The following is a 26877-nucleotide window of genomic DNA, read 5'->3' on the forward strand; positions in this document are numbered from 1 at the left end:
CACAAAGACCAATTGGACAATGAGTGTTTGTGGACCTTCTAAAACACAATTCCATAATTTTGATAAGACAACATAGTTTTACAATTTTGCAAAAGAATTTGGAAAATCAGTGTTTTGGTTTTGATCAGAAAACATAATTTATTGGTTTTAATAGGAAAATGTAATTTTAAGATTTTAACGGAAAATGCAATTTTACATTTTTAGAAGAAATACAATAATTTTAGTTTTGGTGGAAAACACGGTATTAGCGGAAACCGTAGTTTCATAGTTCTGGCGAAAGACATAGTTTCATAAAATTGACGAGGAAATAGTAATTTTAAAATTTTGGAATGAAAACATAATTTTAAAAATTTTAAAGAGATAAAAACTATAAATTAGTTATAAAATTTATTTTGTAACATAATTATAAATTTTATTAGGCGTTTAGGAACCTATCCATTTAGACATGATCTCTACTGGTTTTAGAGATTTGTTTAAATCATTTCTCATTTTGAACCAACTAATAATGTCTAAAACTTAAATGGTCTATCTAAACGAGTTTAATTGGACATTGGACGACCATTTGACAGCTTTAGTTTTGATTATTCTATGTTTCAAATTTGAGTCTTGTTTGATGGGTGACCAAAATCCTAGCCGTCAAGAAAAAAAAAAGGAATTGTTTTATAGTTTCAAATCGATGGCAGGAGACTTCTATAGCTCCGTCATCGGCTTGTTTAATTCGTTTTGCTTTTTTTTTTTGATTTGATTTACTTCTAGTTATTTATTTTATTCGATTACCAATTTATTTTAAATCTGTCAAAGATTTTTATTGTTCTTTTGTATGTTTCTTTCAATAGATTTGGAAAGACAAAGGTTTTGGTTCAATTGAACCGTTTAGAAAAAGTAATTGACAGATCTATTGCGGATGGTGGCGACGGGTCTTACCGACTTCAATCGTTGATAGTTCCTCATGTGATCGTGATGGAGTTCTTACTGCAAACTATGGTTACTTCAAAAAGCAGTATCAAATTCTATGGAACGGTAATCTCTTTGACTCTATTATCAGTAATAGCGCAATATAAAGAGTTGTATTGTCTCAGTTGCTCATACTGGAGTATTAAAAAGAGAGTGACAATCGTTCTCAATTCAGTCTGAAACGTGTTGTTTTCGATTAATATGAAGATAATTTCCCTTGAGATTCAGCTATTCCAAAAGCATATATGTAGTTTTTATGTGAAAATCTTTAGTCATCCATATACAAGATGTGTGTTATTTTACTTTCGATCTGTATCATTTTCTAACTTTGTTTTGATAGTTCTCATTGTTTAGAACTATTTGTAAAATCTTAATAATAAAATCCAGCGTAAAAAAAAAAGATAACCTAGAAAGCTCACCGGTTTTAATATAATTTTAGTAGTATTACTAAATTATATTTTATATAATTTTAATGTTTGAAAGATATTTTATTTAATAATTTTAGATATTAAAAGAATATTTATGTGAACTAGAAAATTTGTCTTAGAACACTAGTATTGATAAAAGAAACCATGAGTTAACCCTATTTTATTCTTAACTACGCAATAAACCATGAACTTTCACATTATGTAGAAATTTGCAAGATTACCAAATCCAACCAAGTATCCTATATTTAAGAAGCTCAACTAAAAAAAAATACTCTATCATATCTAAAGGAAGAGATCATCATTCACATCTTGCAAATTTCCAAAATATACCAAAGTAAGAATTCACATCATTTCATGCTGATTTTTAAGTTACCCTAAGGTCTAAAAGCTAAGCTACAAATCTTCTACGTCTTACTTTCCAAAACTACCATATCTTTCTTATAATTATGGATTTGACATTATTTCTGAGTAGATTGTAATCTCATACATAGTATATAAATCTGTTTTTAATGATTTTCTGTGTAATAATGTGTTAAATGCACACATTATTAAAGATCATTGAGTTTGTTGTTTTTGTGATTCATGTCTTTGCACAGATGGCTAAAGATGTGATGTTTGAAACTCTCATGGTTTCTTTTGAATGCCGAGAAAGGAAAACAAAACAACAACGGGCAACATGATGTACTCAGTTCATCATCAGTATCACCATCATTATCCTACCAAAAAAATTACAATAAACATTTGTGTCCTGTTAAGTGTTGTGCAAAAAAAAAAAAGCTAATCAACGATCCTCACTGAGTGTATTTGTGTAGTAAGAGAAAGAGAGAAGAGAGATACAGAACCTGTTGCAATCTTCTCCCCCTCCAAATGTGTTGTTTTGGTTTTACAAAAACTGTTTCTTTTCAGCCAAATCTGCACCACTCACGTATCTTGCTACAAACGAGACAAGCCTGAACGGTGCACCGATCAGTGGAGCGTCCACAAGAGGCACACCACCACTCGCTTCTTCTTCTTCTCCAGCTACTACAACCTGTGACTCCACATCTATTTCCCCATTAGGGTTCACAGAAACCGGCACTCTTTCCTCTGGTAAGTTTCTCTCTAACAGTGCAGTTTCCATGTCTCCATCGTCATCAATTCTAATCAACTCGTCGTGAATGGGTATTTCTTCTAAGGTATCAGACTTCTGTACTTCAATTGCTAGGCTCTCAGGTGGTGAAGCAAAAGCATGCTGCGATTGGTTTAGCTGAATGCACAACTCGTTCACCTGAACAATGTAGTAATAATAGTAACGACTGAGATTTTCAATAAACCAACAACTTCAGTAAAATTATGTCAGTACAGCTCACCTTCTCAACAAGTTCAGCATTTTCAGTGATAAGTTTTTCAACTAGAGTACAAGCTGCTTCAATCTGTGAGTTTAGTTCTTCCTCGGAAGCACCCTGTATCAAACCATCATAAACCTTTTCATACATTTTTTTTCTGAGAACTTCATTGGAAAGGCAATACAGTCTCACATCAAAGCCTAACCTTCACGTTATTGTCATGGTTTTCACGCTGGACTTGAAGATTAGATACGGTTCCCACAAGACTATTGTTCTGCTCTTGAAGACTACTCCTAGATTCTTCCAATTTCATTACCTGCCAAACTTTGTTTTAATCTTCATATCAGACTAAATCTATGCAGTATTATGTTTAGCAGCTTCCTGTTCTACATGAGGGGTATGATAGACCTATACTTTCACTTAGGATGCTACAGTAACACGTTCAGACGCAATTCAATGAACCGTTAAAGGAAATGAAACACATACCTGTGCTCGCAGTGTTCCAATTTCACTGTTCAGGCTTGAAATCATTTCTCTGGATGACTTCTGCAGGTTTGAATGTATAAGATGAGTATACCAGGGCCATCATATTCTAACTCTTAAGGCACTTTCTAGTGTAAGATAGAGTTACCTCAGCAGCTGCAACCGAAGATTCTTCATCATGTTGAAGTTGTTGAAGTTTCTCTTCTAGACTTGTCTGATTGACATCATGAAATTTTGATTACACTTATATGGCAAGAGAAAGTATTATAACTGAAGAAGATGCAACTGTTATCTCCCAATGAATGGAAACATACCTCTTTCTGAGCGAAGGTTGATCTTTCGTCAAGCAACTCTCTCATTTTGACTTCTGTACTAGACTGCCAATTTTTAACAAATGTCAGAACTACACATAACATGTTGCTCCTTATGAACTGTGATGTAGGTACTAAAGGAACGTTCCCAGGGTTGAAGATGTCTCACCATTTCATGAACGAGCACGTCGTTCTTTGTTTTATACTGAACAAGTCTTTCCTCCAACTTTTCCTGCATAAACACATGTTACTTTGACCATCCGCTTGCAGATGATCCAAGAAAAAAATAACATAAGATATGCATACAGCTGTACGCTATTTTCTTCACTAACCTCGTTCTGTTTGAGAGCTTCATTCTCAGTTCCCAAATGCAAGAGCCTTTCCTCTAACAGTGCCTGTGAAACACCTTGTTATTTTGACCTTAAGCTTGCAGATAATGCAGCTAAATAGTAAATAAGTGGATAGAGATTTATGATATTTCTTCATTAACCTCTTTTTGTATGCAAGCTTCATTCTCTGTTCTCAGATGCAAGAGCCTTTCTTCAAGCAGTGCCTGTGAAAGAACATGTTCTTTTGACCTTAAGCATGCAGATAATGCAGCAAAATAGCAACTCTGTGGATACGGATTTATGCTATTTTCTTCACTAACCTCTTTTTGTATGTAAGCTTCATTCTCTGTACTCAAATGCAGTAGCCTTTCTTCTAATAGTGCCTGTACAGCAACATGTTATTGTGACCTTTAGCTTGTTGATAATGTAGGAAAATAGCAAACCTATGAACGTATTTCTTCACTAACCTGACTTTGTACGTGAGCTTCATTTGCTGCTCTCAGATGCTCAAGCCTTTCTTCTAACAGTGCCTGTGAAACAACATGTGAGTTCCACCTTTCAGCTTGCAGATGAAGCAAGGAAAACAGTAAAGTAATGACAAAGGCTTTACTGTATTCTTGACTAACCTCTTTCTGTATGTGTGCTTCACATTCTGCTCTCAAATGTTCAAGCCTTTCTTCTAACAGTACCTGTGAAACAACATGTTAATTTCACCTTTCAGCTTGCAGATGAAGCGAAGTAACGACAAAGGCTTCACTGTATTCTTAACTAACCCCTTTCTGTATGTGAGCTTCATTTTCTGTTCTTAAATGCTCAAGCCTCTCTTCTAACACTGCCTGTGAAACAACATGTAGAAATTTCACCTTTCAGCTTGGAGATGAAGCAGGAAAACAAGCAAAGTAATAAAAAAGGCTTCACTCTATTATTGACTAACCTCTTTCTGTATGTGAGCTTCATTCTCAGTTTCCAAGCGTCCAACAGTTTCTTCAAAACCAGCCTATGAAAACATGACAATGTCGTATATCAGTATTTCACTAAGGAAAGTACCATAATAACTAAGTAATGGATAGGTTTCTTTTATAAAACCTAAAAGAAAAAAAAAACACACCTCTTTCTGAAGGTGGGATAAAATTTCATCACGTAACTGTTTGATTGTTTCTTCCATCAACCCCTACAAGAGCATTACAAACTAGTTAAGCCAAAAAAAGAATGATAAAAAGAGAGACTCTTCATGGTAAAACAAGGAACAAAGCAATGCAAAACACTAGTGCTAACGAAAACTTACATCAGAAGATGCGGTCAGACAGATAATCAAAATTCTAAAAGAATATTCGTTGCCACTTTGTACATAAAACAAAACAGTGTTCTCTGCTGTTAATCCAAATAACTAAACTTTGTACGTACAAAGAGGACAGAATGGGAAATCTCACCTCACTGGTCGGAGACGTGTTCTCATCATCAACAACAGCAACAGAAATAGAATCATCTGCCTGCTTGAAATAAGAAGATCAAAAAAATATCAGGCACAAGGACTATCACATATATTTACAATCTCTATACAAAAAAGTAAACACATTGATAGCAATAAGAAAACACCCACAAAAAAAAAAAAAAAGAGAATCTCTTTCCAAAAGATGAAACAATTTGCAATCGATCAACCATACAATGTGAGGTAAACAATACCCCAACTGCATTGACATCAATGTCGTATCAACCCAAACCAAACCAAATCAAAAGACAAAGATCAGACAATGTGGTATCAATCAATCAATTTATGTTCCTTGGATCTGTAGATGATGATAATTGCCAACTTACATTGATGATATGTTGAGAAGATGGTTGCAACTCAATGGAATCAGGGACTTGGTTAGATTGATCAATGTCAGCGTCTCCGTTATGATTCCCATCGTCGGAGGTGGCTACACCGGTGGTAGGTATAGAGTCACCGTCTGCACGTTTCTGCTGCTTGTTCTTCTTCTTCTTGTTTCTCTTCTTCTTCTTCTCATCATCCATACCTGATCCCAAATAAATAAAAAAACGTAATCAGTTAAAAAAAAAAGAGGATTGAATCAAAAAATCATATCAAGAATCTCTAAAAGTTTCTTTCATCGAAGTCAGATCTGAATGCACATTTAGAGAGATACAGAGAGAGAGAGGGGAAGGTTGAAGCTTTACTCAAATTGAAGGCGAGAAAATGAGAGAGAAATGAACTGCTTTGCGATACAGGGGAGGGGTGAAACGAGGGGGAGAACGAGGGAAGCGAGTGCTAATTCGACACGAAAACTTTGCAAAGCTTTTTGAGATTTTCGGATGAGGAAAAAGACAAAACAGAAATGGAGGAAAAAAAAATGTTCTTTTTTAGTCGGAGCGAACCATTTATAAATTAAAAAGAGTATAAATTAATTTATTAAAATTAATTATTTTCTTACATTATGAATGCTTTATTTTTATTTTTGGTTCGGTTTAAATAACAAGAATAAAATCGATACTTAATTTTTTAATTCAGTCAACTTTTGTTTATTCTGGTTTTATATAATTTTAGATAATTGAAATAAATATATTAAGTAATTTAAATTTGTATATAAAAATGGATTAAAATATTAAGTAATATTAACTATTTTATATTTAACTTAATAATAATTTTTTAAAAAATTTAATTATTTTAAAGATAATAATTAACTTTAGATATATAAAATGTATTTTAGATTTTTGAATGAACATTTAGTTTCAGTTTAGTTTTTTTTTTATTTATGTATTTAACTAAGAAACATAAGTTACAAGATAAGAGTTTTATAACAATGTGTATCTACATATTAATATTTTTGTAAGAAAATCTAGACTATTTGTCAAAAAAAAAGTTCTATAAAACCAAAAACGAAATCGGAAAAATAAATCATTTATTTTACGAATGCGTCCAAAAGCATTGTTACTAATATCTCTATTAATTAAAAAAAATTTAACAATATATTTATCGTAATTTATGTTTCATGTAGTAATGTGTTTTATTGGTTTGAAATAAATAAAGTACAAATGTTATAAGAAAAAGCTCAGGCAGAAATTTTTTGTCAACCAACAATGAAATGGTTCAAGTTTAGTTTGATTTCGGTTTTTCAAATATACAATATTTGAACCATTTTGATTTTTGATAATTGTGATCTCGGTTTAGTTTTTTTCTTTTTTGGTTCGGGTTTTGGTTAAAGAACCGAGGGGGTAAGCAGCAATCGAACCAATCTTCTGTTCCCTAAGAAAGATAGTTTTTGAGTTCCAGGCCTTCTTCTCCGGCTATGTGTAACAAGTGCTCATCTTCCTTTCTCCTTTCTCTTCCCGCCCTCGATGCTCGACCCACTTCATACAACTTTAGACGACGGGTTCAGCATTCGATAATCACTAGCTCAGGAAGGAGGAGGAGTCACCTCTCAATCCATGAAATCAAGACTCTTTCATCATCAAAACAAGCATCTTGCAGTTTTGGTGTCCAAGACTCTGCCTTTCTCCGGATATTCAAGTTCAAAGAGAAATCAAGCAGAAAGTTCGTAACTTGCTCCAGTGAAGAAGAAGAAGATGTAGTAGTAGATTCTGCTCATTTGGATTTCCTGGAAAACGAATCTCCTGGAGATGGTGGTTTGATTCAGCAAGCGGGTCAAGACAATCTGACCAACATAGGCTCGAAAGGATTCAAACAGACGTTGACGAGATCGAATCTTTTAGCTAAGCAAGTTATTAGTATACAATCAGCTCTGAGTTTAGGCTTTATCTCTCAGCTCTGGGTTGACACTTCTTCTGTACGTTCTTTCTTTAATCAAAGTCCACATTTTTCTGAATGCCACTAGCGAGTTTTCAAAGGTCTTGCCTCTTTTTACTTGTAATGAGAGCTTCTGTTTGTCAGTGGTTGGTTTTGGTGGTGGATGTTAAACCCAGCTTGCTATCTGGAGAGTCTGAGAGATTCTTGCTCAACGACATCACTCGGGTACCTACTACTTCTGGTTTCTATTCAACTGCTTTGCTTCTTCTTAAAGTGTGTGTTACAGCCTCAGTTTGTATATTAACATCTCTGTAGGTGGGTGATGTTGTTCTTGTGAAAGATGATGCTGTACTGGACACTGAGTTCAAAATGGTCCGACTTGAAACACTGGTATGCATCCATTTTATGTCATTGTCTTGTGTATCATCCAGCAAGACTTTACATTGAATTCTCACCTTTTTGTTTAGGTAGGTTACAGAGTAGTGACACCAGGAGGGCGTAACATCGGAAAGGTGTTTATACTCTTCCTATCTCCTTCAGTGATCTCTCTTTCTTTCTTTCTTTATTTGCCATTGTCTTGTTTATTAGCTGGAAGCACCCACGGTTGGTTTTTCAGGTTCGAGGTTACTCATTCAACATTAACTCCGGAGCAGTTGAATCGCTTGAGCTTGATTCGTTTGGAGTTACCATCATACCATCAAGCTTGGTGGGTAACTCCTTCCCTTTTCTCTTCAGGACATCCAAGTAAATAGATTAGGCTGATATGAGAGATACAAAGCACAAGCATCCAATCCTGGAATAGCAAAATCTTTGTGAGTAACTACTCGGTATGTGATGATGCAGGTCAGTACATACAGATTAGATGTTGAGGACGTAATTGAGGTCTTAGAAGACATAGTTGTGGTTGACGAATCTGCAGCTTTTAGAAAACAGAGGTTGACGAAGGTATGTGTCTTGTTATGGGGAGTGGCTTGGGTTTTTCCATGTACAGTAGTACTCTTAAATGACATGATTGAAGAAAAAGAGTTTTGACAACAGGGACTATGGGATGCTCAGTTTGGTAGTGAATACTCTTCTGATGGTGAGGAGCTTGAGAGTTCATCTGATAGAAGGCGGCCAAGGAGAAGAAGTAGATCAAGTCGAAAGAATAAAGATTTAGACGATGATGATGACGAATGGGACATGTTTCGTTAGAAGTCATGCATTCATTGTTTGCCATTCATCTTATTAGCTTCTTGACTTACATCTTCAGCTGTGTGTCTGATAGAGAGAATGTAAAATAACGTTTGTTCAAATAACATTATGAGTTCACAGTGAGAGTAACGGTCTAATGCATCAAAACTTTGTCACATACATTAAAAGTTGTGAAGGCTCAACCGTGTCAAATATGATAAAAAAATACACACAAGTCTAAAACACTAATAAATTTCAAAACTTTGATAAAATTTGCAAGAAAGATAATGAGTCTGACAATTTGGAATCAAAGAAGCAGAAGAGATAAGAGCTAACAAACAGCTAAATTAGTAAACTCCTCTACTGACTAATCTCTAAGACACTGAACTGATATCCTTAAACAAACATCAGAGCCAGAACATTCACAGAATGGTGGCAAATAGACATGAAAGCTCCTGATAAATCAATCAGGGCCTCTGTGTCTTGACACGGACTCCTGAAATAAAAAACAACACACATATCTCACCTCAACAGAACTTCCAGTGGTTGTCGCAGTTAACACATGTAACATAAGTTGTCATCGGCTCATCAGCACTCCTTGTTTGCATCTGATAGTAGGTGCATTTCCGCTGACCACACCGTCCACATTTGAACTGGTCAGTACTTGCTTTTGGTGCCTGACCACGCTCACAGTCAAACAGGAACTTCTCTTTGATCTGGTTAGTCTCTTGTTTCCTCTTGTCGCTTGCCATCTCTTCACCGGACAGTGTGATGAGTTTCTCTGGTGACACCTCCCCTGTGAGAACTCTCCTTCTCAGGTCTGGGTTGTTACTGTCCCTCAGGTTGAACATTATTGATCTGTACTTGACCTTCTGAGCTCCCGTTGACCGGCCCAGTTTCTCAAACATATGAGATTCCACTGAAACAGCAACGCGGATTGGATCACATCCAACTACTCTCGCTCTATCGTACTCATCAGACTCTCCATGAACCTTGGACATAGCGTCCACAAGCAGCTCACGGATTTTGTCACGCACAGGATCATTGCATTTGACCATTGAAGTCAGCTTTGGAGCACCATTAGGTGCCTTGTCCGAAGCCTTCACACTTGATAGCGTTTCTTTTGAGACCTTTTCATCCTTAACAGTAGTCTGACCACGATGATCCATCTTGCCTCCGGTATTGACTGGTTCCTTTCTCTCTACCTTCACACTGGTAACAACCTTCTTCTCTTGTTCTTTTCTCTCTATCTTCACGCCAGTAACAACCTTGTTCTCTGGCTCCTTCCTCTCTACCTTGATACTCTTAGCTGAATCACCTCTCTGAAGCTTCTGAACTTTCACAGGCGCGGGGTTCGAAGCCTTCTCAACATCCTTCCTCTCCAACTTAACCTCTTTGCAACCGTTCGTGCTTTCGGTCTTCTTAGACTTGGATGTCTCTTCGATGACAACTCTCTTCCATGTCTCAAGCAGATCAGTAGCTACGCTTTTGATCTCCTCAACAGGATGTTTCGAAAGAGACCTCAGCTTCTTCCCTACCTAGAATCAAAAAACAGAAAAAAAAAAAGGATATAACTTTTCTCTAACCCAACACAAACATTCATGGGGATAGATAAAGTTATCATCTTTTCAATGCTACACGATTAAACAAGCAATACCCAGAAAAACCCTAAAATCCGTTTTGCTAAATTCATCCAAAATCAATTTAACCTAATTAGGGTTAAAGAGACAGACGCACACCTGAGTCGTGACGAGCGTGTTGTACGTGACGGGAAACGTCTTGAGCTGTTCAAGGGCATCGAGAGATTGAGAGACCTCCGGGCTTGAGGAGGTGACACCGTCGACGGCCGCCGCGTCCGCAGCCTTCTTCGCCGTCTCGAACAATGCAATTAATTCACTTTCCATCGTTCACTTCGAATCCCTTAGCTCCAGAGAGCAGTAAAGCGTCCAGCTTTCTTTGCAGAGAGACTTTGAAGAAGGATGGGATAAGGACAAAAATAGGGTTACAAGATTTGTTCGGCGGGGACTTCGTTCTGGTCGCGCGGAGAAGATAGAGAGATTACGGGCTGCAGTTGTGTTATGTGTTTTTTTATATAGCTGATACGGAAGCGATCAACGGCTTCAGTTAAAACGTTGGGGGAATCAACGGCTTGGATCTTGTAGCTGAGTCGATGGATGTTACTAGATTCACGCTTCTGATAGAGGTCAGGTCACTCCCTGCGGCAAGAATGGGCTTGCTAGGGGCCTTAGTGGGCCGAAGTCGTTATACAGTATGTTTTGAGTTTTCCTTAAAACTCATTTTAATATTTGGAATAAGGATGACAATATACATTTCCTTAAAAAGCGACAATGTACATTTCTTTGATTCAAAGTTGGAAAGTCTTGCAAATCTATACTATTAGAGTACAAGCACATTTGGATTTTTACTCTGTTTACCCCTATTAAAGAGGCTTTCTTTTGTATTCATTAATGACATTTTGGACATTTTGCATTGGTTTCTTTTTTAATTGTTTTTGGTTTGTCATTAACCACCGGTTTCCTAATTCAATTTTGGTATGTGATTATTCCGTGTTTGATACTGCATCATTTTAATATTTTTCCAACCGGACATGTTTGAAACTGCATCATTTTTTCTCAAACTATTTAATGGTTTGGTTTTAAACCGTTTTTTCCTAAATATAATCCCAACTATCTAACAAAAATTATTTATAAAAAAATAAAAATTGTTTATTGGTTCAACCGGATTTCGATTTTAGTAGTTTTTATTGGATTTTTAAATTTTTTTTTTCAAACCCGAACTGAATTTATCTTTGATCAACCGGTAATCCGTTCAACCGCAGGTCTCAGTCAAATTTCAAAACACCGATCAAAACTATAAAATTGTTATATTGATTTATATTTAAAATATCTAATTCAAAATTAAAAACCTAAAAATACATGTATAATATAGTTTTACTGAACATAAATCTGGATATAAAATACATATATGAGACGGATTATATAAATATATATACAAGACGGATTATATAAATGTGATTATATAAAATTTTCACCAAACATAAACCCGCGCTTTGAAAGCGCGGGTCAAAATCTAGTCTATCTTATTAAAACAGAAACATTCTGTTGGACCTAACATTTTTTGTAAGTTTTTAAATTAAATACACTTTTATACTTTATAGTTAAACATACATTTAATCACTAATGTTCATTTCTTTATACTACTATCCATGTTTCCAAACAATATACTTATTTCTTTATACTACTATCAGTGTTTCCAAACAATATACTTATTTCTATATACTACTATCAATGTTTTCAAACAATATATTTTTATACTACCATCAATGTTTCCAAATAATACAATAATTAATCTTAGTTATTTTATATCTATCATTTTCTCTTTAAAATTTTGTAGAAACGTCATAATTTCATAAATTACAAAATAGTGAACTTTAAAATTTCGATTATAAGATTATAAATTATGAAACTATTACAATTTAAATCCAATTAGATTACATATCGGTCATCCATCAGTTCAATCGGTTAGTCTCGGGTTTTAGTGATTTTTTAATATGAATATTTTAAAAACATAAATTTAATTGTCAGATCTCCGGATTAACCGGTATAATCACAATCGGGTTGAATTTAAAAATACTGATTTAAATGAAAAAAAAATATTTTAAATACACACTCTTTAAAAATTACCAAAATATTTGTTAAATTATTAGTGAAATTTTTCATCGTAAAATATTCCGCGCTTCAAAAGCGCGGGTCAAAATCTAGTATATGTATTATATCATTATTAATGAATTTTTACTAGTAGGGAATGTCACAAAATAAATTTCATGAAATTTAAAACTCAAAATCGTTGATATAAACCTTAAATGTTACAAAGCCCTTTGTCAAAAAAACCCTTAGATGTCACTTTCTTTTGGTCTAAACCTTTGTATGTAGTATGTACCATGAAGCCGTTAATACAAAAACATAACTTTTTACCGCAAATGTTGAAATCATCATTTGTTTTTGCGAAGCTGCCAAAAGTGTTTTGGGTCAAACATATAAAGTGGCCCACATCTTGGCCAGAGTCAAGCTGCCAACATTTTCTCACCACGTCCTCATAGATCTAAGGGTCTGACTGGTGTAACCGCAGCGGTTGCGGTTGCGGTTGCGGGAGTTTGCGGGTGCGGGTGGTTGCGGTTTTAAGCGTTTTCTAGAGATTTGTACGACTGGTATAACTGTTAGAAATTGTTGCGTTTGCAGGACTCTTATGACTGGTAAACTACCAAACGCAACATCTGTTAAATAATAATTTAACAATATTTACATTTTATGTAATTATAAAAATATTAAAAATCATAATAATATGATAAGTATAAAATTTATATTTATAAAATCATATTATTCAATTTTAAAAATTTATAGAAAATATTTTAGTTTTGAATTTTTATAATATAAATTGAAATATAATATGAATACATTTTACAATTTCTATTATTTCAATTGAAAATTTTTATTGGATATTTTTAGTATTATTTTTATTTATTCTGTATTTAAAGAAAAAAAATTTACCCTCCCGCAACCGCCCGCAACCGCAAACGCTAGCTGGAACCAGCTTTTGATTTTAAGAGGTTCGGAGCGGTTTGAAGCGATTTGTAGCGTTTTCTGTGATTGTTTTGAAACGCCAACAACCGCTATGAACCGCAAAAGCTGCGTTTGCGGGTGGTAGCGGGAAAACCAGTCAGCACCTTACTATCTGACATTATTCGAATCTTCACCGCGGAAACAAAGTCAGCAAACCATATGAATATGATCATCGTCATCACTCATAAAACATATCATAATCTTTATTAAATATACTTTTTTATCTTTATTAAATATACATTTTTTATTCACTCGAATTCAGTAATGGACCATCACTTTCTCTAGAAATTGAAAACAAACCAATTAAAATGTAAAGAAACACACGACGAATGTGTCACCCTAACAATCGAAACCCCCCAAAAAAACCTCGGATCCTTCTCCTCTCTTCCCTCCAATGGCTCTGATGCGAACCAGGAGCCAATTGAAAGCATCTTCATTGTCTCCGCCTCCACCACCTCCGTCTCCCATCCCTAGAGCTCGAGGATCACGTTCCGCTGCTAACGAGATTCTCACCGAGATCATAGAGAGAACGATCCAGGTTCCAGACCTCACCCTCCCTGAATCTCATTCCGACGGTGAGTCTTCTTGTTCACGACATCTGATCCCGGCGGAGATCGATTTCCGGCTGTTGACGTCGAGGAGAGATGGATCCGTGGATCGGCTGGTTCGATCGGCGAGGGAGTTCGGAGCGTTTCGTCTGAGCTGCCATGGGATATCGAGCGAGGAGATGCGATCGCTTGTGAGGGAATCGGGTCGGGTATTCGGGGTTTTGGAGGGGAGAGAGACAGGGTTTCGTCGGAGTGTTGTCGGGAACAGAGATGAGATCGCTTGGGTTCGGTCGTGGAAGGAGCGGATGGAATGGGCGCGGGAGTATATCGGACCTGAAAGATACCGATGCTTCAGGTATTGGGCCGTTATTGGGCCTCAAGAAACACTTTGTTTGATTGTGTATATTATTGTGAAGTGATCTTTTGATAGATGAATGAAGCATTAGAGGTAAATGGTATTTCCTAAGGAGAATTACGACAATTAAGAATTGCATTTGAACAAGTTTATTATTTGCTTAAAGCACAAGCAAAATCATTTGACCTAAACCTAGAAAACAACTCATGGTTGTCTAGTTACTGATTCATTTTAGTGTTTGAGGACCTGGTTCAAATCATTACACTATATCTGAAAATGTAACATAGCACATATTAGTTTATATATGTTACTATGTGATTCATATAGTTAATGTAGTTTTTACTACATACTTTTATCCAGATAGATGTGTAGCCATTTGATGACACATTGTTTGTGTAACTACCAAAACCATTTCATGGTAGTTCAGTGGTTGATGTCTGGGGATGGGTTGGTTGCCTTTACATGAAACCTGATAAGAGTGCAGGTCTGAGTATGATTTATATGAGTGAGGAAGTGATTGGAAATTTAGATATAAAGTATTTAGATCTTTGTTTGACTTACTGCAGCGAGGAAATGGAGAATGTAGCTGACAAACTTGATGGGGTAGCAAGGAAACTAGGGCAAATAATGGTGGAAAACTCAAGGAGACAGACTGATAAAAGGATACAAAGAGGAGAATCAGTGCTCAGAGTATACAGGTACAATCATGAAAACGTAACAGAGCAAAGCCCTCCTTTGCCCAAAGAGACGACCGAAGAAATGCTTCAATACACACTCAGCCTTCACCTTCCTGCTAAGAACTGCGAGTTCCGTGTCAACTCAGGAAAAGGCCCACTTTCTTTCCACGCTGATCCCGACACTATACTTGTGACTTTTGGTCGCCAGCTTGAGGTATGCATGAAAACTATGTATATACACATATGCTCCACTTAAATAAAAAGCTTGTTATATGATATAATGTGTGGTACAAATATATATATATGAAACTAGGAATGGAGCTTAGGAGAATTCAAATGTCGGAAAGGAGAAATCATATATCATCCAGATGCGTATGGCTCGCACGCGTCCTTCTCTGTAGAGCTCAAGTGCATGTCTCTTTTCTTATCACATACTTCTATAGCAACTTCCAAAACGTTATCCTTAACCCATCAGATTGTCGCTGCGTTACTTCTACTCTTTTTCTTCCAATCTTTTTGGATTTATGGATCTCATACAACCACTTAGAGTGTCCATTTTTTTTTGTTCAAAAGAGTGTCCATATATATTACTTTTCATGTGAGACATGCGTACATTTTAATCTTGGATAATGAGGGACTGGTAAGTATGTTTATTTACTAGGTCGAAGCTTATGGTGTATATCTAATTTTTTTTTGAAAGAAATGTATATCTAATTCCAATACAAGGTGATTATATAAGGACAAAAAGAAGAAAAAAAACACCCAGCCCAAAGTTCTTTTTTCTTTTAAGGTTAATGTACTAGTTTGGACAGTTGAGTCATGATGAACATCAGAAACGCCAGAGAGCATTTGTCTTTGTTTGTGTTCTTGTTGTTCCTCCCTTTTTCGGGTTTGACTTATTATTGTCTATACAGAAAAAAGGATTAATGTAATTTCGTAACTAAACATTTTAGAAAACAGCAATCCAAATCCCTCAAGATCAACTGAGCTCAATAGAACATTTTGGTTTATAATTTATATTATAACTAGATATAAGCCCGTTGCGTTGCAATGGGATTTTTGATGTTTTAATTTAATAAAGAACATAAAGTAATAATAATTTTATTATAATTTTACGATTGATTTGCATATGTCGTGTAAAATTTATTTTATAATTAAAAAATTTACATAAGTTCAAGTTAAAATTTTTATTTTAAAATCATGATACATAAATGACTTTTATTTATTTATTTAATAGATAGTTTTTAGGGGAATTAAGGGACATGACCATTATTGAAAAAAAATTAGCCATATAACCATTATAAGGCATATGCTATGATATACCATATATTTTCTACAATATATACAAAATTATCCTCATCTATTATCACTTTGCACACGCGCTTCTTTTTTTATTTTTTGTTTTTTTTCTTCTCATCACAAATATCACAGAGGCGTTTGATTTGGCAACGAACCTTACAAAGGATCCCAATTTTCTATCAAAGGAAATCAAGCTAGCTCCGGTGAGATTGAACAACAATTGATTAATCATAAGATGAAATAATTGACTGTCTGATTACTTTTCTTCATATATTTGGTTGGCTTTACACTTTTCTTACTTTTGGATACATGTTGATTACGAAACGGAGAATACGCAGAACCATCGGAGAAGATAAACAGTACATGTTGTGTTCTACTATTCTATTTTTAAACATAGAATAGAAACATTTTTAGAATAAAACATTTTCTTAATGTTTTCTCCTCCTTCTCCCTCCCCCTTCTCTCCTTTTGCGGCTCCCCTACCTCTCCCCCCCCCTCCCCTCACCTCTTTCCCCTTTGTCGCGGCAAGGCATCACTGTCACTCTTTCTTAATCTATAAACGATTTACATTGTGATGTTTCTATGTATCAAGTTCTCTATACTATTTATTAATCTATATAGTATAGTATAATATGTTAGTTATGTATAACACGTTCATGTGTTGTATCAAGTATTCCATATTATGTTGGAATCTTGTATAGTATAGTTCCTTAACGGATGAAACCCAACTTTAGAACTAGTTGCTCTCTCTTTCTTTCTCTCTCTTTCTCTCAACCTTAGAACTAGTTACCGTTTCAGTCTATACTATTTATTTACTATCTATAGTATAGTATAAATAACTATTTCAATTTACGGTGGATTGAAATTGTAAAAGCAGAACTCTCAGATTCTCAATAGGAGATATTGGGGGAATCTCAGTTTAGATAACTAATGCTTATGGATCATATACATTTTCATTTTCAGTAATGTTTGGATTTAGAGTTTACGCTATAGGGTTTGGGTTTAAAGTTTGGGTTTAGGGTATATAGTTTGAGTTTGCGTTTGGAGTTTAGGGTTTGGGTTTAGGGTTTAGAATTTGGGTTTAGGTATATAAATTTGTGTTTGTTTGTTTGTTTGTCTTTACTTATATTTTATGATATTTGTAAATAGAATATAACAAATTATGGTATGAGTTAAGAGTTTAGGTTTTGGGTTTAGAGTTTGGGTTTAGGGTATATGGTTTGGGTTTAGGGTTTAGGGTTTGATTTTAGGGTTTAGAATTTAGGATTTGGGTTTAGGGTATATGGATTTGGGTTTAGGGTATATGGATTTGGGTTTAAGGTTTAAGATTTGGATTTAAAGTTTGGGTTTAGGGTATATGGTTTGGGTTTAGGGTTTAGGGTTTAGAGTTTAGGTTTAGGGTTTAGAGTTTGGGTTTAGGGTATATGGATTTGTGTTTGTTTGTTTGTCTTTGTCTATGCTATATGATATTAGTAAATAGTATAGAACAAAATATGATATGAGTTTAGAATTTAGAGTTTAGGTTTTGGGTTTAGAGTTTGGTTTAGGATTTGGATTTAGGGTATATGGTTTGGGTTTAGGGTTTGGGTTTAGGGTATATGGTTTGGGTTTAGGGTTTAGAATTTGGGTTTAGGATTTATGATTTGGGTTTAGGATATATGAATTTGAGTTTAAGGTTTAGGATTTAGATTTAAAATTTGGTTTAGGGTATATGGAGCAACCAATAGAGATGATGTATACTAGACCACAATAGATATGATCACCTATAATGATCCAAACACATCCTTCTTCTGCCTCGTTTTTTTCCTATATTGCTTATATTGGACGACAACATGAGGTCTTGTTGTGACCTTCGTCTGTCAATAATATTGGAATCCATAATATTGAAACTCTGTCTTGAGAAATGTGCACGTGTCCAATGATCTAACCTTGTATCTAAATATTTTTAGTTAAACTGTACTATATAAAAAGGTAAATAGAATGGAATACGTAAGATGCATGTACCTATCTTATGTGTCACGCGCGGTTAAGGAGCGAAAGGGAAAAACGGGTGCATAATTGTCCCATCCAACAAGCAATACTGTGCAATGGCTATATTCTTTATTAATTGACCTGCTATGAATATTCAGCAAATTGCCCCTAGTTTTTATTCATGATTTTTATTACATAATTTATTATATTGTTGAATTTTATAATTTAATTTTGTTTAATAATTTTTTTAAGTTGCTTGGTTCTTCAAAGTTGATAATTAAATGATGAAAATTATATATTTATAATGTGACATGTTCTAATACATAATTAAGAAATATATACTAAGATAATAACCAAAACAAAAATTTTAGAAAGTAATTATTAATAACAATTTGTTTTCTAATATTGTGACATGTGTTTTAAATATGTAATGATTAAAAATATATGTATCATGAAAATAAAAATAAATGAATTTTGAAACAACTAATTTTAAAAATTATTTAATGTTAAAAACAATTTTAAAATTATTTAATAGTACCTTGAAGAAATTTTTCTTTTTCAATTAACAGAAAAAACAGATTTGAAAAATAATTTATTTAATACTAATTTTCTTTTTTTAAAAATTTTAATGAAATCTTGTCATAAAATACTATATTGAGCCTAGTTTTTCAAAATTAATAGGTAACATGATTGTGACACATGACAATTATATATTTAAAAATGTGATATGAGTTAAACTATCTCATAAATAAATAAATATATTCTAAGATAACAAATTTTTTCTCTCTTAATAGTTTATCATAAATATTATTTAATATTCATTTCTATTTTAAATTTTAAACAAAATATAATTGCAAAATAATATTTGATGATATTTTTATTTTTAAATTTTGTGAAATTTGTTAGGATATTTTATGATTAAAAATATATATACTACGAAACTATAAATTAATTTCTAAACAAAATATTTCAAATTATTAAATATTATATTTAAATTTTAAAATATTTAGTAGTAATTTTAAGATAAATTTCTATTTTAAAAATCCTTTAGAAAAATATTTGTAAAATAGTTTATTTAATAATAAATTAATTTTTAATTAAAATATTATTTTTCTATTTACTCTAGTTTTTAATGCACATTTTTATCCTAAATTTTGTTAAAGAAATGTTATTTACTAAATTATCTTTTCTCTATCTTCTTTTATTTCGTAATTTCATCTCTTTTGAAAATATTTTTTCTAATACATGTTATTAACATAAAACTAAAAACTATCAAATATTCATATTGTTGATATAAGATATTTTATGTAGCAGTGAATACATCATAATGTAAGGTTTCCAGTTTCTAAAGTAAACGAAAAAATTGTCAAAATACTACATTTATATTATTACATTTCATGTTTACACTAACACTATTATATTTTCATTTTCAAAAAGGAAAAAACATTTATAATCCTAGAATTAACATCGACCAAAAAAAACTAAGGTTAACTAATCTAAACTTAGATTTAGAGGTGAGAGATGGGGTAATGTTAAGGTTTAGTTTTAATATTTTTACATATATAAGATTATATATGAAGTCTTTAAGATAATAATAATTATTTTAAGAAACATCATTTGCATTAATTAACAAATATTTTTATAGAGTGATAACTATTACTGTACAAACGACTAATCATTATTGTGGTAATAATTTACGTAAGCAGCATGACAATAATGGAAAAAGAAATCAACATGAGTAAGAAGAAAAGAATATGAGAAGATAAGGATACAGAACCATATCTTGTATTTTTCTTGAATCAATAATTATACTTGTTGATCAAATATGAGGGAGTTTAGTTCTATATAAATAGATGTGAATAATTGTAATCCTTTTTGGTTTATGATCTTTTTAATTAGAATTTGAATAAAAGAAAATTAACATTATATAGTCTTTTACATCTTTTGGTCAAATTTTTTTTAAAAAAGGATAACTACTATCAAATATTTCTTGACTATCTTTTTATTTCCTTAAAGTTATCTTTTCTTCATGATTTGAATAAAAGAAATTAACATTAAGCAATTTTTTGGTTTAAGATTTTTAAAAAGGATAACTACGATTAAATATTTTTTACATTTATTTTTTTCTTTATGATTTTAGAAAAGGAAAATTAGTGTTAAATATTGTACAAACTTATTTTAGTTTAAAACACATGTCACAATCTTAAACTTTTAATTGTTATGTACCGTGATCATGTTAATTAGTAACTTTGAAAAACAAAGTTTCATTGGTCTAAGACTTTTTAAAAAATATAATTACTATCAAATATTTCTTGACAATTTTTTATTTCTTTTACAGTTATATTTTCTTCATGATTTCAATAAAGGAAATTAACATTAATCTATATTTTTTACAATTTTTTGGTTAAAGACTTTTTAAAAAGGATAATTACGATTAAATATTTTTTACATTTATTTTTTCTTTATGATTTTAGAAAAAGAAAATTAGTGTTAAATATTTTACAAACTGATTTTAGTTTAAAACACATGTCACAATCTTAAAGTTTTAATTGACATGTGTCGCGATCGTGTTAATTACTAATTTAGAAGAACCAAACTTTATTATAATAAGATTTTTTTTTTGTTTAGAATTCTGAAAAAAGGAAAAAATCTGAAACAATTAATATTAAATGAATTTTAACTATTAAATAATTTTTACAATTAGATTATTCAAAATTCGTATTTATTATATAAGTACATATATATTTTAATCATTATATATTTAAACACATGTAAAAATATTAGAAAAAATTATTATCAAATAATATTTTACAATAATATTTTGTTTATAATTTTAAAAAATTATTGTATATATATATATATATATATATATATATTTAATTATGAGATATTTTAACAAATATCAAATTTTAAATATATTACTGTCATGTGTCACAATCATGTTAATTAATAATTTTGTCATGTGTTTTAAACTAAAATCAGTTTGTACAATATTATCTTTTGTTTAGAATTTTAAAAATAGAAAATTACTATTAATAATATTTATAATAAGGTTTTATGAGATAGATTAACACGTGTCACAATCTTAAAGAAGGAAAATTCTGAAAAATAATATTAAATAATTTTTAACCATTAAACAATATTTACAATTCGATTATTCAAAATTCGTTTTTTATTATATAAGTACATATATTTTCAATCACTATATATTTAAACACATGTAAAAAATTAGAAGAAAAATTACTATCAAATAATCTTTTACAATTATCTTTTGTTTAGAATTTATAAAAATGGAAAATTACTATTAATAATATTTATAATAAGGTTTTTAATTATGAGATAGATTAACACATGTCACAATCTTAAATTTTTTTGTTTAGAATTTTAAATGGGAAAATTACTATTAATAATATTAATAATAAGGTTTTAATTATGAGATAGATTAACACATGTCATAATCTTAAAGTTTTAATTGGCATGTGTCGCGATCATGTTAATTAGTAACTTTGAAAAACCAAGCTTTATATAATAAGATTCCACTAATTTTATTTGTTATAGAAACTTCAGTTTCATACTTTGTTCTTCAAAATTTTAAAAAGAAATTAAGAGAAGATGATACGTATGAAAAAGAAAACTTCCTCGATTAAGGGCGATAGTGGTGTCATTGTGATGGTTCATACGGGCGCTTGCGTAGGTACACACACGAGTACGGCGTTTGAAGAGGGTTTTTCTTTGAAGCATGTCGTTATTCGTGGTGACTAACGAAAGAATGTATTTTTTTATGATCGATAAATAATAAATAACTGCACCAAAAATTTAAAATATGATGGTGTTGTATATTTTAAGATCAATAAATAAAATATGGATTATGATGGTGATGTATTTCTTCTCTAAAAAAGATTTGATGTTTCCATCATGGATAGGGGCGCAATTAGAAAAGTTGACCCAACAGCCATGTCTATCCTATGATGATCCAGTGACGGGGTTTTATGTCAAGATCATACTCTAGGATGACGCCCAGATGTTATTTATCTAATGACTGAATGGTAATCTGATGTTACAAAAATGGCTTGAAGGTTGGATGTTACTGCTGAAATGGTCCGACGAGCATGATGTTATAATGACCCAATGTTATTAACGATGTCCAAATTTAGGGCATGCTACCGTATGAATTTCTCAAATGATGTTATCAGTTACCAAAGTACTCAACTATAAGTATATAATCAACAACAGAGTCATCATGCTAGCTGTGTTTATTTAAATCTAATAAACATGGTATATATTTACATCTTATAACTTTAATTTTATGAAAGAAAATTATAATTGTTTCGTACTAGCATCTATATATTTACACGTGTTTCTTCTCTCATGTGTCATGATGACGACTATGGGCTTCTAATTAAATACTAACAGCTACCACTGTTATTTAACTAAAATGTAGGCGCAACATTTTCAACAATGAAAAGAACTTGCCAAATAGAATTTACTAGTGAGCTTTAGCATTACATTAAGCTGTAAATAGATAGCAAATACCGTTACGAAATGCATTATATTTATAAACTATGAATGAGCAAGTGTTTCTTTACTGAGTTGCAAAAACAAGAGTTTGTCTGTAATTGTTTGTTTACTTTTTCGAGTTTTTGACTTTTTATCTTTTTATTAGTTTTTTTATTAGTTCTTTTCTAAATATGACATAATTTTTTTAACAAGTTCACGTCTATTCAAGGATTAAATTTGGCTTTTTCAACACTAAAAGGGTATTAGTATGATTTTACACCAACGACTTGGATCCACGAATCCAACTTCATCTCTTATTAATCCTTATCTAAATTTATTTTCCAGCTATCAAAAAGTAATTATTTATGCTGACATAGAAGTTCAAACAGTATTCAAATTTAATTGTCAATATTTTGTCACCACATATAACTGTTATTTATTTAAAAGAAAATGCAAGCCTTGAAGGCAACTAGAGATGCACCGCTTCAGTAATTAAGGGGTAGTTTAATGTAATGTTTTACTATAACTGGGAGATATATATAGCTCTTTGAACAAACAGTATTTTGCATTTTGCAACAGCCATGAGCTAGTCTTTTCTTTGTTTTCGAATTGCAAGAGCCACGAGCTAGCTAGTTCACATATTGAAACTAAGGTTTTGGTCCGGTTTACTTGGGATCCGACTCATGAGTTAGCTTGGCTTGTAAGGGCAAAGCATACAAATTTTAAGGCGTTTTTGAGATCAAGATGAATGATCTTGACTATCTTGGCACGAGAATATTATCAATAATCATCTGATCTACTTGGTTTTATAAAAGAAAATTAAACATGAATAAATTTACTAGAAAACGATGAATTAATCATCTTCATCAGTGTCATTTGTTTTAAGAAGAATAAAGTATAACTCCTTCATACGCACTTGTCAAATTTGATCCGGCCTTTTCCTAGATACTCCAAACCAACTTAATAATATAAACTTTTAAACCACTCGTGAAGCTTTAGCCATCTAAAAATAGTGCTTAACATTCAACGACAGTAGCGTACTTGCGCCAATCCACGTTGTTGTTTTGATATCATTTAAAGAAAATATTTGAGTTTCCTTTTACTAATTGCTATAATTTTTTTTTTGTCAATGATGTAAAGTTACTTTTCCATATATATCTAGTTATTTTTCCATAATATAAATCTCAATCCCGCCTGGAATTAGAATATTTTCGTTGACCTTACATATTAACACCAAAAAGAACATGAACCAAATATTGGGAAGAACCACGAAAAGACGTTCCTTAAATTCAAATCATTTAATATTTATTTTGGATATAATTTAATTTAACAACTTTATCCTAAAAATGACTATGCAGTAAGTGTTTCGATAAGGTAGGACCTAGTTAGTATATTCGTAACCTAATTTGAAACGTAATATCATAAAATTATAGCATTGAAATTGTCCGAAATGATGATTTTTATTTCTATATTTTTATTTATTTTTCAATAAAAAAGTCAAAAGAATATTAAAATAATTTTAAATTAGCTTACGTGGTAAGTTGAGTTTCATTAAATAGAGAGGCACGGCGCGCATATCTTTTCAATTTTGTGTTACTGTTTCTACTCTGCGTTTAATCTGTTAAATGGCGGAAGAAGACTCTTCCGACTCCATCATCGTCAACGTCGACGGAGATGACAACAAATCAGCGTTATTCGGCAAGTACGACATCAAGAAGCACCTCGGCAGCGGCGCGTTCGCCAAAGTCTACGAAGCAGAGGATCTCCACAACAAGGGCCAGAGCGTCGCGATCAAAGTCGTCCAGAAGAAGCGCCTAAAAGACGGTCTCACGGCGCACGTCAAGCGAGAGATCTCCGTAATGCGCCGCCTCCGCCACCCCCACATCGTCCTCCTCTCCGAGGTCCTCGCCACCAAGACCAAGATCTACTTCGTCATGGAGCTGGCCCGGGGCGGCGAGCTCTTCTCCAGAGTCTCCAGCAACCGTTTCACGGAGAGCCTCAGCCGGAAGTATTTCCGCCAGCTGATCTCCGCCGTGAGGTACTGCCACGCGAGGGGGGTCTTCCACCGCGATCTGAAGCCGGAGAATCTCCTCCTCGACGAGAGGCGGGACCTCAAGGTGTCCGACTTCGGTCTCAGCGCGATGAAGGAGCAGATCAAAGCCGACGGGATGCTCCACACGCTATGCGGGACTCCCGCTTACGTGGCGCCCGAGCTTCTCACGAAAAAAGGCTACGACGGATCCAAAGCGGATATATGGTCGTGCGGCGTCGTTTTGTTCCTTCTAAACGCGGGTTACTTGCCGTTTAGAGATCCCAACATCTCCGGGTTGTACAGGAAAATCCGGATGGCGCAGTACAGAATGCCCGAGTGGACTTCTTCGGGTCTTAGACATCTCCTCAGCCGTCTCCTCGAGCCTGATCCGGATAAACGGATCACCGTCGAGGAGATTCTGAAGGATCCGTGGTTCAACCACGGGGTAGATCCGAGTGAGATGATAGGAATCCAAGCAGACGATTACGATCTTGAAGAGAGCGGGAAGAATCTGAACGCCTTCGAGCTGATCGCGTCTTCGTCGACGGCTAACCTCGCGGGTTTGTTCGGGAACTTCGTTACGCCGGATCACTGTGATCAGTTCGTTTCCGATGAGAATCCAGCGGAGATTATGGTTAAAGTTGTGGGGGTTGCGAAGAAGATGAATCTGAGGATCGCGAAGAAGAAGGAGAGAGCGGTGAAGCTGGAAGGGCCGCAGGGGGTGGCTAATATCGTGGTTAAGATTCGGAGGCTGACGGATGAGTTGGTGATGGTGGAGATGAAGAACAAGCAGAGAGACGTTGGGATTGTTTGGGCTGATGAACTTAGGCAAAAGCTACGTCGTTTGATTAACCAACCGGTTAATAGGGTTCCTGACAAACCGTAAAATGGTTTTTACGTAAAACCAATTTACTGACGTGTTTCAACTCTTGAGGTTTAACAGTTGAACAAGAGACTCGGTTTTCATTATTAAAAGGGTATTAATTGAGGATTCGAGAAGCATTATGGTTAACCGGTTCTGTTTACACTGGAGCAGAGATAGTAATCTTTTTGTACATGAAAACAAAAAGAAGAAAGAAATGAAGAATACGAACCGGAAATTGACTTAGTTTTTCGAAGTATAATTAAACACAAAAGAAAGATAAATTATTTGCTTTATTCACATTGGAGAGGATTTGATAGGACTCTGATCTGAACCTGTAGTCTTTTACTTGATTTGTGTGACTAAGTGTGTGTTTTAGAACTTGAGCCTTTGTTTTTGTCAAGGGACAAGCCAACGGTTTGTAATATTTATCATTGTTGATTGTCTTCTGGAATCGGAATAATATTTGGGTATGACTTGGTATTTTTACTTATTTAAGCTACGAAAGTTTCTTTGCAGCATTAAACTAGTCCTACAAGAATGATAATCATATACGGAAAAATATTTAATATTTCTCTCTTCAATTGAAAACCATTGAAAAAGATATGTTTGCTTGAAGAATCATCTTACACAACCAAAGTGGAAGTATACTCTTTGTATACAGAAATGCAGAATGTTAGTGGTCATTGATATCTGAATATCTGATAAAGCTTACCGCAACGGCGAGTTCTAAAGATGTTAAAGTCGTTGAGGTCAGTGCCCTAACTCAACATAATTAAGACTTAAAAAAAACATAATGAAGATTATAGAGGTTAAATATTTATAAAATATTTTAAAAACCAAACAATTCTGAATTTTACAATGTATTTGAAAATATTAAAATAATTATCCAAAGTAGCTAAAAACGAATATCCAAAATAACAAAAAATATTCAAAACACTGAAAATATTTGAAATGATTATCGATTATCCACTTAAATATAAAAAACTATTGTATATTAAGTCTAGATATTTTATCATATAATATTAAATTTATGTGTTATATATTATTTTATTTTTTTCGATTTTTCAATTTTTACATTTTTAAAAATATTTTAATTTTAATTTTTACATAATTTAAACATATATCCAAACACTACAAAACCGGTGAAGATTCAATGTGGATTTATATCAAAATTTATAAATATCTGAAATTAATAGACTAAAATCATCCTAACAAAAAGTATCCAAACACCGATCCTTAATCAAAGCC

The 26877-nt window shown here is 33.1% G+C and overlaps 5 protein-coding genes across 7 annotated transcripts; 3 read left to right on the forward strand and 2 right to left on the reverse strand.

Moving 5' to 3' along the window:
* Positions 1–1991: 1991 nt before the first annotated feature.
* Positions 1992–6153, reverse strand: LOC108847548 (uncharacterized). Of its 3 annotated transcripts, none has more exons than XM_057004818.1 (18): positions 6006–6153; positions 5646–5845; positions 5261–5320; positions 4939–5001; positions 4765–4827; positions 4604–4666; positions 4457–4519; positions 4298–4360; positions 4151–4213; positions 3992–4054; positions 3834–3896; positions 3671–3733; positions 3505–3567; positions 3339–3404; positions 3194–3253; positions 2913–3023; positions 2732–2824; positions 1992–2649 (listed from the first exon to the last, which is right to left on the reverse strand). In XM_057004818.1, the coding sequence occupies exons 2-18, from the start codon at positions 5841–5843 to the stop codon at positions 2266–2268; spliced, it is 1602 nt and encodes a 533-aa protein (XP_056860798.1). In that variant the 5' UTR covers positions 5844–5845; positions 6006–6153; the 3' UTR covers positions 1992–2265. The 3 variants fall into 3 exon arrangements, with proteins under 3 accessions (XP_056860798.1, XP_056860797.1, XP_056860799.1); XM_057004817.1 differs by having other exon boundaries at positions 5261–5323; XM_057004819.1 differs by lacking the exon at positions 3992–4054 and having other exon boundaries at positions 5261–5323.
* A 783-nt stretch (positions 6154–6936) lies between these two features.
* On the forward strand, positions 6937–8889 carry LOC108847550 (uncharacterized). Its single transcript, XM_018620815.2, has 7 exons — positions 6937–7612; positions 7717–7797; positions 7888–7962; positions 8040–8084; positions 8189–8278; positions 8416–8517; positions 8611–8889. Exons 1-7 carry the CDS (start codon positions 7115–7117, stop codon positions 8764–8766), a joined length of 1047 nt encoding a protein of 348 aa, XP_018476317.1. The 5' UTR covers positions 6937–7114; the 3' UTR covers positions 8767–8889.
* A 94-nt stretch (positions 8890–8983) lies between these two features.
* LOC108847549 (transcription elongation factor TFIIS) lies at positions 8984–10814 on the reverse strand. The gene is made up of 2 exons (XM_018620814.2): positions 10485–10814; positions 8984–10283 (listed from the first exon to the last, which is right to left on the reverse strand). Exons 1-2 carry the CDS (start codon positions 10647–10649, stop codon positions 9273–9275), a joined length of 1176 nt encoding a protein of 391 aa, XP_018476316.1. The 5' UTR covers positions 10650–10814; the 3' UTR covers positions 8984–9272.
* Positions 10815–13628: 2814 nt separating this feature from the next.
* On the forward strand, positions 13629–15644 carry LOC108836770 (uncharacterized). Its single transcript, XM_018609876.2, has 3 exons — positions 13629–14288; positions 14855–15179; positions 15279–15644. Exons 1-3 carry the CDS (start codon positions 13780–13782, stop codon positions 15510–15512), a joined length of 1068 nt encoding a protein of 355 aa, XP_018465378.2. The 5' UTR covers positions 13629–13779; the 3' UTR covers positions 15513–15644.
* Positions 15645–24336: 8692 nt separating this feature from the next.
* LOC108847228 (CBL-interacting serine/threonine-protein kinase 22) lies at positions 24337–26163 on the forward strand. The gene has a single exon (XM_018620415.2). The coding sequence runs from the start codon at positions 24358–24360 to the stop codon at positions 25648–25650; it is 1293 nt and encodes a 430-aa protein (XP_018475917.2). The 5' UTR covers positions 24337–24357; the 3' UTR covers positions 25651–26163.
* Positions 26164–26877: the final 714 nt, after the last annotated feature.

Source organism: Raphanus sativus, chromosome 3 (assembly GCF_000801105.2).
Source record: "Raphanus sativus cultivar WK10039 chromosome 3, ASM80110v3, whole genome shotgun sequence".
Lineage (NCBI taxonomy): Eukaryota > Viridiplantae > Streptophyta > Magnoliopsida > Brassicales > Brassicaceae > Raphanus > Raphanus sativus.